At 44.7% G+C, this 13,253-nt stretch overlaps 2 protein-coding genes and 1 long non-coding RNA gene across 3 annotated transcripts; all 3 read right to left on the bottom strand.

Annotated features, from left to right (window-relative positions):
* Positions 1 to 3,020: 3,020 nt before the first annotated feature.
* On the bottom strand, positions 3,021 to 6,049 carry LOC119733317. The gene is made up of 3 exons (XM_038206914.1): positions 5,198 to 6,049; positions 3,327 to 5,058; positions 3,021 to 3,053 (listed from the first exon to the last, which is right to left on the bottom strand). The coding sequence occupies exons 1-2, from the start codon at positions 6,047 to 6,049 to the stop codon at positions 3,676 to 3,678; spliced, it is 2,235 nt and encodes a 744-aa protein (XP_038062842.1). The 3' UTR covers positions 3,021 to 3,053; positions 3,327 to 3,675.
* Positions 6,050 to 6,129: 80 nt separating this feature from the next.
* LOC119733327 lies at positions 6,130 to 9,418 on the bottom strand. The gene is made up of 2 exons (XM_038206920.1): positions 6,271 to 9,418; positions 6,130 to 6,197 (listed from the first exon to the last, which is right to left on the bottom strand). Exons 1-2 carry the CDS (start codon positions 9,416 to 9,418, stop codon positions 6,130 to 6,132), a joined length of 3,216 nt encoding a protein of 1,071 aa, XP_038062848.1.
* Positions 9,419 to 9,482: 64 nt separating this feature from the next.
* Positions 9,483 to 10,004, bottom strand: LOC119729875. Its single transcript, XR_005271294.1, has 2 exons — positions 9,821 to 10,004; positions 9,483 to 9,545 (listed from the first exon to the last, which is right to left on the bottom strand). It is a non-coding gene; the product is annotated as an uncharacterized LOC119729875 (long non-coding RNA).
* Positions 10,005 to 13,253: the final 3,249 nt, after the last annotated feature.

Below are 13,253 nucleotides of genomic sequence, written 5' to 3' on the forward strand. Positions count from 1 at the left end.
TTTGATTTGATGTTGAAATCAAGTTCATTAGTGCACAGACTAACCCTCTCTTTTTTTCTTTTGCAGTTTTTTTTTCTTCTTCCCTGTCTCTTGTCCGAGTGTACTTGCAGGTATTGACGACGGCCGGGACGGGATGTTCTCTGAGGGTCCGCTGTTGGGGTTTTGTGAGTTGAGTTGTGCATGTTTAATTTCATGCTTTTTCTTAGAGTTTTATTGTGTAGTGGGGCCCCTGTGTTTGTATGTATAGGTGTTGAAGTCAAAGACTTGCTTTCCAAAATGCAACATAGCCATTTGGAATACTGGTGCCAAATGTCTAGAGTCTTAAGACTCCAGAGAGTAAATCACAGCAGAAAAGCTGACTCTCGAGGAAAATTCTTCCCAAAAAGTGACGAAGAATGGCGTTATGGCGTTTTGGAGGGAAACTCTTTGATTTGATGTTGAAATCAAGTTCATTAGTGCACAGACTAACCCTCTCTTTTTTTCTTTTGCAGTTTTTTTTTTTCTTCTCTCTGTCTCTTGTCCGAGTGTACTTGCAGGTATTGACGACGGCCGGGACGGGATGTTCTCTGAGGGTCCGCTGTTGGGGTTTTGTGAGTTGAGTTGTGCATGTTTAATTTCATGCTTTTTCTTAGAGTTTTATTGTGTAGTGGGGCCCCTGTGTTTGTATGTATAGGTGTTGAAGTCAAAGACTTGCTTTCCAAAATACAACATAGCCATTTGGAATACTGGTGCCAAATGTCTAGAGTCTTAAAACTGCAGAGAGTAAATCACAGCAGAAAAGCTGACTCTCGAGGAAAATTCTTCCCAAAAGTGACGAAGAATGGCGTTATGGCGTTTTGGAGGGAAACTCTTTGATTTGATGTTGAAATCAAGTTCATTAGTGCACAGACTAACCCTCTCTTTTTTTCTTTTGCAGTTTTTTTTTCTTTCTTCCCTGTCTCTTGTCCGAGTGTACTTGCAGGTATTGACGACGGCCGGGACGGGATGTTCTCTGAGGGTCCGCTGTTGGGGTTTTGTGAGTTGAGTTGTGCATGTTTAATTTCATGCTTTTTCTTAGAGTTTTATTGTGTAGTGGGGCCCCTGTGTTTGTATGTATAGGTGTTGAAGTCGAAGACTTGCTTTCCAAAATACAACATAGCCATTTGGAATACTGGTGCCAAATGTCTAGAGTCTTAAGACTCCAGAGAGTAAATCACAGCAGAAAAGCTGACTCTCGAGGAAAATTCTTCCCAAAAAGTGACGAAGAATGGCGTTATGGCGTTTTGGAGGGAAACTCTTTGATTTGATGTTGAAATCAAGTTCATTAGTGCACAGACTAACCCTCTCTTTTTTTTTTTGCAGTTTTTTTTTCTTTCTTCGCTGTCTCTTGTCCGAGTGTACTTCCAGGTATTGACGACGGCCGGGACGGGATGTTCTCTGAGGGTCCGCTGTTGGGGTTTTGTGAGTTGAGTTGTGCAGGTTTAATTTCATGCTTTTTCTTAGAGTTTTATTGTGTAGTGGGGCCCCTGTGTTTGTATGTATGGGTGTTGAAGTCAAAGACTTGCTTTCCAAAATGCAACATAGCCATTTGGAATACTGGTGCCAAATGTCTAGAGTCTTAAGACTCCAGAGAGTAAATCACAGCAGAAAAGCTGACTCTCGAGGAAAATTCTTCCCAAAAAGTGACGAAGAATGGCGTTATGGCATTTTGGAGGGAAACTCTTTGATTTGATGTTAAAAACAAGTTCATTAGTGCACAGACTAACCCTCTCTTTTTTTCTTTTGCAGTTTTTTTTTCTTCTTCCCTGTCTCTTGTCCGAGTGTACTTGCAGGTATTGACGACGGCCGGGACGGGATGTTCTCTGAGGGTCCGCTGTTGAGGTTTTGTGAGTTGAGTTGTGCATGTTTAATTTCATGCTTTTTCTTAGAGTTTTATTGTGTAGTGGGGCCCCTGTGTTTGTATGTATAGGTGTTGAAGTCAAAGACTTGCTTTCCAAAATGCAACATAGCCATTTGAATACTGGTGCCAAATGTCTAGAGTCTTAAGACTCCAGAGAGTAAATCACAGCAGAAAAGCAGACTCTCGAGGAAATTCTTCCCAAAAAGTGACGAAGAATGGCGTTATGGCATTTTGGAGGGAAACTCTTTGATTTGATGTTGAAATCAAGTTCATTAGTGCACAGACTAACCCTCTCTTTTTTTCTTTTGCAGTTTTTTTTTCTTCTTCCCTGTCTCTTGTCCGAGTGTACTTGCAGGTATTGACGACGGCCGGGACGGGATGTTCTCTGAGGGTCCACTGTTGGGGTTTTGTGAGTTGAGTTGTGCATGTTTAATTTCATGCTTTTTCTTAGAGTTTTATTGTGTAGTGGGGCCCCTGTGTTTGTATGTATAGGTGTTGAAGTCAAAGACTTGCTTTCCAAAATGCAACATAGCCATTTGGAATACTGGTGCCAAATGTCTAGAGTCTTAAGACTCCAGAGAGTAAATCACAGCAGAAAAGCTGACTCTCGAGGAAAATTCTTCCCAAAAAGTGACGAAGAATGGCGTTATGGCATTTTGGAGGGAAACTCTTTGATTTGATGTTAAAAACAAGTTCATTAGTGCACAGACTAACCCTCTCTTTTTTCTTTTGCAGTTTTTTTTTCTTCTTCCCTGTCTCTTGTCCGAGTGTACTTGCAGGTATTGACGGCGGCCGGGACGGGATGTTCTCTGAGGGTCCGCTGTTGAGGTTTTGTGAGTTGAGTTGTGCATGTTTAATTTCATGCTTTTTCTTAGAGTTTTATTGTGTAGTGGGGCCCCTGTGTTTGTATGTATAGGTGTTGAAGTCAAAGAATTGCTTTCCAAAATGCAACATAGCCATTTGGAATACTGGTGCCAAATGTCTAGAGTCTTAAGACTCCAGAGAGTAAATCACAGCAGAAAAGCTGACTCTCGAGGAAAATTCTTCCCAAAAAGTGACGAAGAATGGCGTTGTGGCGGTTGTAGTTAACAACACTGTTTCAAGTTCAACACTGTATATTCCTGGCTTATTTATTACCAAAATGACTGTGGCGATTGCAGAGTTCACGTAAAAACTGCAACAAAGCAAAAACAAAACTAACTCTAATTAGAATACAAGTATCTAAAATAAAGGAAAATCACTAATCTAAAATGTGCATCAAAAATAGTAGCAATAAACCCTCAAAAATGTAAGGTCAAAGGTCATCTTAGCAGTGAAAGTGCACTCAACAATAATCATCTGATGCAAATAATGTAATGAAAATCTAGCCTTAAATTTACCCAAATCACACTTATGTAGCACAAAAACTGCAATAATATTAAGTTCTCTAATAATCAATCTTCTTTACCTCTGTCCTCGGGTCCTGGGGTGGAAGGATGATCGAATTATACTGAGTCAAAATACGAGTCAAAAATTTAGGACACAGACATGTGTCATCAATAAGGACCATGAATCTGTGGTAACAATGAAGAGCGCCCTCATGAGTTGTGGAGAGCGCCACCATGTGGCAAGCTTGGAATAACTCACCAGCAGTTACATGGCTCCCCTAATTTGACCTTTCAAATTACTTAACAACATTAACAATTTTAACATTAAACTTGACTAAAGGCGCAAAACTGGAAATAGTAACTACTATACTACTGAGAATGTGAACACTACGTGGCTCCTTTAAGTACAGTTCATGTATCGGCTCAAGTTCAGGCATTTGGCTCCTCGTCGGGGCGTCCCTGGTCCAACAGTAGTACAACCTTATGGATAGGCCTCTCGAAGACAGATCGACCAGTTTGGAGCTTGACCTTCCTGATGTGACCGTCTGAGCTTGGGTACGTCTCAACCACACGAGCGAGTTGCCACTGGCATCGGGGAGTGGAGTCGTCGACCATCATGACGATGTTGCCTATCTCCAGATTCTGCTGAGCCTTCTGCCACTTCTTCCGCTCTTGTAGGGTCGACAAATACTCAGTCTTCCAACGTGACCAGAACTGGTTGGCAAGGTACTGGACTCTGCGCCATCGGCGTCGGCAATAAAGATCTTGTTGGATGAAGACTCCTGGCGGAGGGAGAACTACCTTGCTTTTCAGCGTTAGCAGTTGGCTTGGCGTGAGGGGCTCTTCTGAATCTGGGGCCACCATGTCAACGTAGGTGAGAGGTCGGCTGTTCACAATTGCTTCAGCCTCGGTCATGAGGGTCCTCAAGAGCTCATCATCCAGTTGTTGCCCATGTTTCTGCAGCAATGTTGAGAGCGCCTGTCTGATTGAACGGATGAGCCTCTCCCATGTGCCTCCCATGTGACTGGCTGTGGGAACGTTCATATTGAATGTCACCCAATCACAACTGTCCTTTAGCAGCTCTTGAGATATCTTGGGTTGATCCATCTCGGCTAGGGCAGCGTCCAGTTCATTCTTTCCACCGATGAAGTTTGTGCCTCTATCGGAGCGGAGTTGTCTCACTGGACCCCTTCTACATGTGAATCTGCGGTAGGCATTCAAGAATGAGTCGGTGTTCAGCGAATTAGCTGTCTCGATATGGACTGCACGGGATGCCATACAGGTGAAGATGACCCCCCATCTTTTTAGCTCCTTTCGTCCTTCTTTAATCATGAAGGGACCAAAGTAGTCTACAGCGCTATAGGTGAAGGGTGCGGATGGATCCAATCTGTCCTTGGGTAGTTCTGCCATCTTCTGCCCACAGGGAGCATGTCTGAGTTTGCGGCAGGTCACGCACTTCCAAATATGGCTGGTAACAGCTGATCTTGCCCCCAGAATCCAAAAGCCAGCTTGGCGAATGCTATTCAGTGTCATGCCACGGCCTGAGTGACAACTCTGAACATGGTAGTGTTCAATCACCAGGTCAGTCACGTGGCCATGACGTGGAAGCAAGATGGGATGCTTGATCTCTTTAGGTGCTTTGGCTTGCTTGATGCGTCCACCGACTCTCAACAGCTTCGTTTCATCTATGACTGGGTCAAGCATATACAGAGGACTGCTCTTGTTCAGGGGGTTTCCTGGGCCTTGCTGCTCGCCATTAGGAAGACCATCGGGTTTGCTGAGGGCTCGATTTTTCCTTTGGAAATGCTTCCTCTTGAGTTAGCCTCAGTATCAGTCGTTCTGCATGCTGGAGTTCGTCTACAGTGAGGGGGGTGTTGGCATCAGGTGCAGTAGTAGCTGTTTTGAAGCAGCGATCTCTAAGCTTCTTCATGTAGCGTTGGCACAATGCTACTGCACGTTTCAGGCGAAACCAGTTTGAGTAGGACTGGAATCTTTCAAGCATGCTCGGGTAGTTGGAGGTCTCAGTGTGGACATTGAATGCAGATGCCTTCTTCACCTCTGGGTCGTTTGAACTTGGCTCCACGTACTCAGTGTCAGGTGGAGGGGTTTCTCTTTCTTGCAGGAAACCTGGACCACTCCACCAGAGTTTGCTCTTGATGAGCGACTTGGCAGAAAGACCTCGGGAAGCTGCATCTGCTGGGTTAGTTTTAGTGTCAACATGTCGCCAATCTTCAGGTGTGGTGTGATCTCTGATCTTCTGCACGCGGTTGGCGACGAATATGTGGAACCTCTTGCTGTCATTGGCAATATACCCGAGTACGACTCTGCTATCAGTGTAGTAGAACTGAGTCACATCGCTATACTCTAGTTCCTTCATGAGGAAAGTACTGACTTTCACCGAGATGACGGCTGCTGTAAGTTCCAGTCGAGGGATGGTAACTGGCTTCGAAGGAGTTACTCTGGACTTTCCCATGACCAGAGTTGTACATACACTTCCTTTGTCGTCTATCAGTCGCAAGTAGCTACACTGACCATAGCCTTCGGTACTGGCATCGGAGAAGTGATGCAGTTCTGCTGACTTGATGACATCAAACTTCTCAGGCTTGTAGCATCGTGGGATATTCAGTGATGCCAAATGCAGGATGTCGTTCCTCCATTTCTCCCACTCAGATCTGATTTCCTCTGAGATTGGGTCGTCCCATGCATACCCATCACGACACAAGGTTTGGAGAATGCGTTTTCCAACAAGCAAGACTGGTGCTACCAGACCAAGTGGATCAAATATGGAGCTGACGCTCGACATGATGCCGCGACGAGTGGGTGGTTTGTCGTTGAAGTGGACTCTGAACTGGAAAGCATCGGATTCAACACACCACTGTACACCTAGAGTACGCTCGATGGGAAGGCCTTCTGAGAACACGTCAACGTTCTGAACATCCTTGGCTCGTTCACTGAGAGGTATGGAATTCACAACCACCTTGTCATTGGAGATGAACTTATGAAGGTGAAATCCACTCTTCTGACACAGCCGTCTGCTGTCTTCTATCAACTTCAGGGCTTCATCGGAAGTTGGGACTGACTTTAGTCCATCATCGACGTAGAAGTCCTTCCGTATGAAGTCGGCTGCCGCCGTCCCACAACTATCTTCGTATGCATCAGCAGCACACTTCAGTGCAAAATTTGCACAAGCTGGGGAAGAGGTAGCGCCGAACAAGTGAACCGTCATTCGATATTCATTTGGGGACTGGTTCATGTCACCTCCTGGCCACCACAAGAATCTCAGGTAGCTGCGATCTTCCACGTTGACGCCAACTTGATGAAACATGCCTTCGATGTCACAGGTGAAGGCGACGTGGTCCTTCCGAAATCGGCAAAGAACCCCAACAAGATTGTTGGTCATATCGGGTCCCTGCAGTAGGTGTCGATTCAACACTTCACCCTCGTATTCAGCACTGCAGTCGAAGACGACTCTGATCTTGTTTGGTTTCTTGGGATGGTATACCCCGTGATGAGGTATGTACCACACGGCCTTGTTGTCCAGGTCAAGTTCCTCGTCCGGAACCTTCTCTGCGTAGCCCTTTTCGATGATGTTTTCCATGAAGGTCTTGTAATCATCTCGATATTTTTGGTTGCTCAACATCTTCATTTTTTGCTTGTTGAGCCGCTTCAGAGCTACTGGCTTGTTGTTGGGGAGCTGGACATCTGTTTTGAGTGGGAGGGGCATCTCAAAGTGGCCATCATCACGTCTGTGGATACCATCCTTCATCTTCTGCATGAACTTTCGGTCATCGTGGGAAACCATTTCTTCGGTGTCTTTCCCGATGAAGTCCATCTCGAACATTTTTGTGACTTGGAGGGGGCTGACTTCTTTCACCTGGGTGCGAAAGGCGAAGTGGCCTTGTTGCTCCTTTGATGCATTCGAAATTCTGCAAACATTGTTGCCACCGTTGTCATGACGCATCATTCCTATCACTCCCCATCCAAGGGCTGTTCTGACTGCATATGGGGCATCTTCCTCTCCATGGACGACATCTCTCGGCTTGATTGCGCGAGTTGCATTGCAGCCAATCAAAAGTCCGATCTCGGTTTCACTCAGGTAGGGAGGTAGCAGGTTGGCGACTCGTTTCAAGTGAGGCCACTCCTTCACGGTGTCCAACTTCGGAATCTGCTCACGGTTTGCATTGATAGATTCTCTGGAGTAGGCGCCTGGTAATTGTATCTCGGTGTCCTCGGACAATCCCTTGACAGTTAGGCCATGCACCTTTTTGGATGATATAGTGCCCTTCGCTAATATTGTAGACAGACTCAGCTGGACTGCCTCTCCATCGATTCCGAGCCTTTCTAGTGTCCAATCTGAGACGAAGCAAGAATCGGAATGTTCATCTAATAGGGCGTATACTATCACCTTCGCAGAGGGTTCTTTGATGTGATGAACGACGACGGGAACGATGAGAGTGTGTGAGCAATTTTCTCCGACGTCAAGTGTCTGCACTCGATGTGTGGTAGATTGAACAACAACCACTTCTTTGTCATCGGTGTCATCTTTGGTCTGCACATCTGGAGTGGACTTGGAGAAGTCGTGCAGCAAAGTAGGGTGGGAGCGCCCACAGACTGCACACTGCTTCTTGTGGCGACACTCGCGACTTCTGTGACCCCATTTGAGGCATCCAAAGCAAAGGCCGCTCTTCTTGATGAGGTCATGCCTTTCACTAAGGCTCATGGCTGCAAAACTGCTACAGGAATCGAGTTGATGTTGGCTCTTGCAGAGGGGACATGTTGATGCCTTGTTTGCATTGGGTGAAGGGGGGGTGTTGCCCTTTAGGGGGCTAGTCTTCTTCTTCGTTGTGAGCTCATCTGCCTTTGAGGCAAATGTCGTGGATGTTCCCGACTTGGTAGGTTTGACAAATTTTGTCAATTCCCTCTTCTCGTCCATCGGTTTTTGGTGAAAGGGGCTACAGGCAATGCGAGCCTCCTTTGCGATGAATTTGCACAGCTCGGCAAAGGGCGGGTAGTCACCTTCCTCTGCATCCTTCTGGCCATACATGCACTGGTCGACGAAACGAAGCCAACGACCCTGCACCTGCCTCGGTAGCTTCTCTATAATTTTCTTGTGCTCGGCTGGGTCGTCAAGAACCTTTAACTGGCTCAGAGTTGACATGGCTGTTTCGCACTGGAAAAGGAAATCTGAGAGATTACGCAGTCCTTTTCCATCGTCTTGCTTCACGGTCGGCCATTTGCTTATTTTCTCACGATAGGTGCTTGCAGCTAGCATCTTGTTACCGTACCGCTCAGTCAGGAGTTTCTTCGCTTTCTGGTATGCGTTCTCACTGTTCAAGGCGAGAAGTCCTTTGATACACTCTCGGGCCTCACCAGACGTGTATCTGCCTAAATAGTATAGGCGGTCGATTGGTGATGTGTAGCGCTGCTCTACCAGGACGGAAAAGGAATTCATCCACACGGGGAAGTCGAATACACTGCCTTTGAAGATTTCTGGTTCTTTCTTAGGCAATTTCTCCTCCCGGTGTGTGAGCACATCTGCCAGTGCTGTGATGGCACTTGCCACATCGTTGCGGGGTACATCACTGGTCTGTGGGGGGAGAACTGCGTCAGATGAATCCGACATTCCAGTAGGTGGAGTAGACATAGGGGGTGGGGTTTTAGGGAAATTGTCACCATCATTCTGTGTGTCTCGAAAGGTATTCAAAGTCCCATGTTCTAGTTTGCGAGCACGATGTTGTGGACTATCGTTTGGTGCGTTCTCAGCTTCTGCCTCGGTAAATGGCCCATCAATTATTGGGGGGAGGTCATTTACATCATTCAACTGCTGAGGGGACTCACCATCAAACTTGTCCAAAACTTCAAGTCTTGCGCTGCTCACATTAATCTCTGTCTGGAGTCTCAGCTGATTCGCTCGTCTTTGAAGTTCCAGTCGTGACATCTCTATCTGCTGCATGAGTCGTTGATTTTCCATTTCTAATGTTCGTCTTGATATCTCCAACTCATGTGCTTCATTGATAGCTGCAGACCGAGCAGTAAGCTCTGCTCTCTTCTGCTCCTCTGTTATACGAAGCAGCTCTGTGTTTGAGTGTCTTGAGCTGGCTCTCGAACTGCGACTGCCATGGCTGAGAACTGAAGCCGAATCACCAAGCTGTATATCATCCGTGTCTGACATCTTATCCCAAGAAGAGTTTTTACTGTGGCGGTTGTAGTTAACAACACTGTTTCAAGTTCAACACTGTATATTCCTGGCTTATTTATTACCAAAAATGACTGTGGCGATTGCAGAGTTCACGTAAAAACTGCAACAAAGCAAAAACAAAACTAACTCTAATTAGAATACAAGTATCTTAAAATAAAGGAAAATCACTAATCTAAAATGTGCATCAAAAATAGTAGCAATAAACCCTCAAAAATGTAAGGTCAAAGGTCATCTTAGCAGTGAAAGTGCACTCAACAATAATCATCTGATGCAAATAATGTAATGAAAATCTAGCCTTAAATTTACCCAAATCACACTTATGTAGCACAAAAACTGCAATAATATTAAGTTCTCTAATAATCAATCTTTCTTTACCTCTGTCCTCGGGTCCTGGGGTGGAAGGATGATCGAATTATACTGAGTCAAAATACGAGTCAAAAATTTAGGACACAGACATGTGTCATCAATAAGGACCATGAATCTGTGGTAACAATGAAGAGCGCCCTCATGAGTTGTGGAGAGCGCCACCATGTGGCAAGCTTGGAATAACTCACCAGCAGTTACAGGCGTTATGGCATTTTGGAGGGAAACTCTTTGATTTGATGTTGAAATCAAGTTCATTAGTGCACAGACTAACCCTCTCTTTTTTTCTTTTGCAGTTTTTTTTCTTTCTTCCCTGTCTCTTGTCCGAGTGTACTTGCAGGTATTGACGACGGCCGGGACGGGATGTTCTCTGAGGGTCCGCTGTTGGGGTTTTGTGAGTTGAGTTGTGCAGGTTTAATTTCATGCTTTTTCTTAGAGTTTTATTGTGTAGTGGGGCCCCTGTGTTTGTATGTATGGGTGTTGAAGTCAAAGACTTGCTTTCCAAAATGCAACATAGCCATTTGGAATACTGGTGCCAAATGTCTAGAGTCTTAAGACTCCCGAGAGTAAATCACAGCAGAAAAGCTGACTCTCGCTGAAAATTCTTCCCAAAAAGTGACGAAGAATGGCGTTATGGCGTTTTGGAGGGAAACTCTTTGATTTGATGTTGAAATCAAGTTCATTAGTGCACAGACTAACCCTCTCTTTTTTTCTTTTGCAGTTTTTTTTTCTTTCTTCGCTGTCTCTTGTCCGAGTGTACTTCCAGGTATTGACGACGGCCGGGACGGGATGTTCTCTGAGGGTCCGCTGTTGGGGTTTTGTGAGTTGAGTTGTGCATGTTTAATTTCATGCTTTTTCTTAGAGTTTTATTGTGTAGTGGGGCCCCTGTGTTTGTATGTATGGGTGTTGAAGTCAAAGACTTGCTTTCCAAAATGCAACATAGCCATTTGGAATACTGGTGCCAAATGTCTAGAGTCTTAAGACTCCAGAGAGTAAATCACAGCAGAAAAGCTGACTCTCGAGGAAAATTCTTCCCAAAAAGTGACGAAGAATGGCGTTATGGCATTTTGGAGGGAAACTCTTTGATTTGATATTAAAAACAAGTTCATTAGTGCACAGACTAACCCTCTCTTTTTTTTTTTGCAGTTTTTTTTTCTTCTTCCCTGTCTCTTGTCCGAGTGTACTTGCAGGTATTGACGACGGCCGGGACGGGATGTTCTCTGAGGGTCCGCTGTTGAGGTTTTGTGAGTTGAGTTGTGCATGTTTAATTTCATGCTTTTTCTTAGAGTTTTATTGTGTAGTGGGGCCCCTGTGTTTGTATGTATAGGTGTTGAAGTCAAAGACTTGCTTTCCAAAATGCAACATAGCCATTTGGAATACTGGTGCCAAATGTCTAGAGTCTTAAGACTCCAGAGAGTAAATCACAGCAGAAAAGCAGACTCTCGAGGAAAATTCTTCCCAAAAAGTGACGAAGAATGGCGTTATGGCATTTTGGAGGGAAACTCTTTGATTTGATGTTGAAATCAAGTTCATTAGTGCACAGACTAACCCTCTCTTTTTTTCTTTTGCAGTTTTTTTTTTCTTCTTCCCTGTCTCTTGTCCGAGTGTACTTGCAGGTATTGACGACGGCCGGGACGGGATGTTCTCTGAGGGTCCACTGTTGGGGTTTTGTGAGTTGAGTTGTGCATGTTTAATTTCATGCTTTTTCTTAGAGTTTTATTGTGTAGTGGGGCCCCTGTGTTTGTATGTATAGGTGTTGAAGTCAAAGACTTGCTTTCCAAAATACAACATAGCCATTTGGAATACTGGTGCCAAATGTCTAGAGTCTTAATACTGCAGAGAGTAAATCACAGCAGAAAAGCTGACTCTCGAGGAAAATTCTTCCCAAAAAGTGACGAAGAATGGCGTTATGGCGTTTTGGAGGGAAACTCTTTGATTTGATGTTGAAATCAAGTTCATTAGTGCACAGACTAACCCTCTCTTTTTTTCTTTTGCAGTTTTTTTTTCTTTCTTCCATGTCTCTTGTCCGAGTGTACTTGCAGGTATTGACGACGGCCGGGACGGGATGTTCTCTGAGGGTCCGCTGTTGGGGTTTTGTGAGTTGAGTTGTGCATGTTTAATTTCATGCTTTTTCTTAGAGTTTTATTGTGTAGTGGGGCCCCTGTGTTTGTATGTATAGGTGTTGAAGTCGAAGACTTGCTTTCCAAAATACAACATAGCCATTTGGAATACTGGTGCCAAATGTCTAGAGTCTTAAGACTCCAGAGAGTAAATCACAGCAGAAAAGCTGACTCTCGAGGAAAATTCTTCCCAAAAAGTGACGAAGAATGGCGTTATGGCGTTTTGGAGGGAAACTCTTTGATTTGATGTTGAAATCAAGTTCATAAGTGCACAGACTAACCCTCTCTTTTTTTCTTTTGCAGTTTTTTTTTCTTTCTTCCCTGTCTCTTGTCCGAGTGTACTTGCAGGTATTGACGACGGCCGGGACGGGATGTTCTCTGAGGGTCCGCTGTTGGGGTTTTGTGAGTTGAGTTGTGCAGGTTTAATTTCATGCTTTTTCTTAGAGTTTTATTGTGTAGTGGGGCCCCTGTGTTTGTATGTATGGGTGTTGAAGTCAAAGACTTGCTTTCCAAAATGCAACATAGCCATTTGGAATACTGGTGCCAAATGTCTAGAGTCTTAAGACTCCAGAGAGTAAATCACAGCAGAAAAGCTGACTCTCGAGGAAAATTCTTCCCAAAAAGTGACGAAGAATGGCGTTATGGCATTTTGGAGGGAAACTCTTTGATTTGATGTTAAAAACAAGTTCATTAGTGCACAGACTAACCCTCTCTTTTTTTCTTTTGCAGTTTTTTTTTCTTCTTCCCTGTCTCTTGTCCGAGTGTACTTGCAGGTATTGACGACGGCCGGGACGGGATGTTCTCTGAGGGTCCGCTGTTGAGGTTTTGTGAGTTGAGTTGTGCATGTTTAATTTCATGCTTTTTCTTAGAGTTTTATTGTGTAGTGGGGCCCCTGTGTTTGTATGTATAGGTGTTGAAGTCAAAGACTTGCTTTCCAAAATGCAACATAGCCATTTGGAATACTGGTGCCAAATGTCTAGAGTCTTAAGACTCCAGAGAGTAAATCACAGCAGAAAAGCTGACTCTCGAGGAAAATTCTTCCCAAAAAGTGACGAAGAATGGCGTTATGGCATTTTGGAGGGAAACTCTTTGATTTGATGTTGAAATCAAGTTCATTAGTGCACAGACTAACCCTCTCTTTTTTTCTTTTGCAGTTTTTTTTTCTTCTTCCCTGTCTCTTGTCCGAGTGTACTTGCAGGTATTGACGACGGCCGGGACGGGATGTTCTCTGAGGGTCCGCTGTTGGGGTTTTGTGAGTTGAGTTGTGCATGTTTAATTTCATGCTTTTTCTTAGAGTTTTATTGTGTAGTGGGGCCCCTGTGTTT

The sequence above is a fragment of the Patiria miniata genome, unplaced genomic scaffold (genome assembly GCF_015706575.1).
Source record: "Patiria miniata isolate m_02_andy unplaced genomic scaffold, ASM1570657v1 HiC_scaffold_1, whole genome shotgun sequence".
NCBI lineage: Eukaryota > Metazoa > Echinodermata > Asteroidea > Valvatida > Asterinidae > Patiria > Patiria miniata.

Bases quoted from the DNA above. Each gene is read 5' to 3' on its own strand.
- LOC119733327 (XM_038206920.1), bottom strand. From the start codon at position 9,418: ATGTCAGACACGGATGATATACAGCTTGGTGATTCGGCTTCAGTTCTC. The intron at 6,198-6,270 runs GTCAGAAGAGTG...CATACCTCTCAG, and splicing joins AGAAGACAGCAGACGGCTGT to TGAACGAGCCAAGGATGTTC.
- LOC119733317 (XM_038206914.1), bottom strand. From the start codon at position 6,049: ATGTCGAGCGTCAGCTCCATATTTGATCCACTTGGTCTGGTAGCACCA. The intron at 5,059-5,197 runs GTAGCATTGTGC...GGCTAACTCAAG, and splicing joins GGTTTCGCCTGAAACGTGCA to AGGAAGCATTTCCAAAGGAA.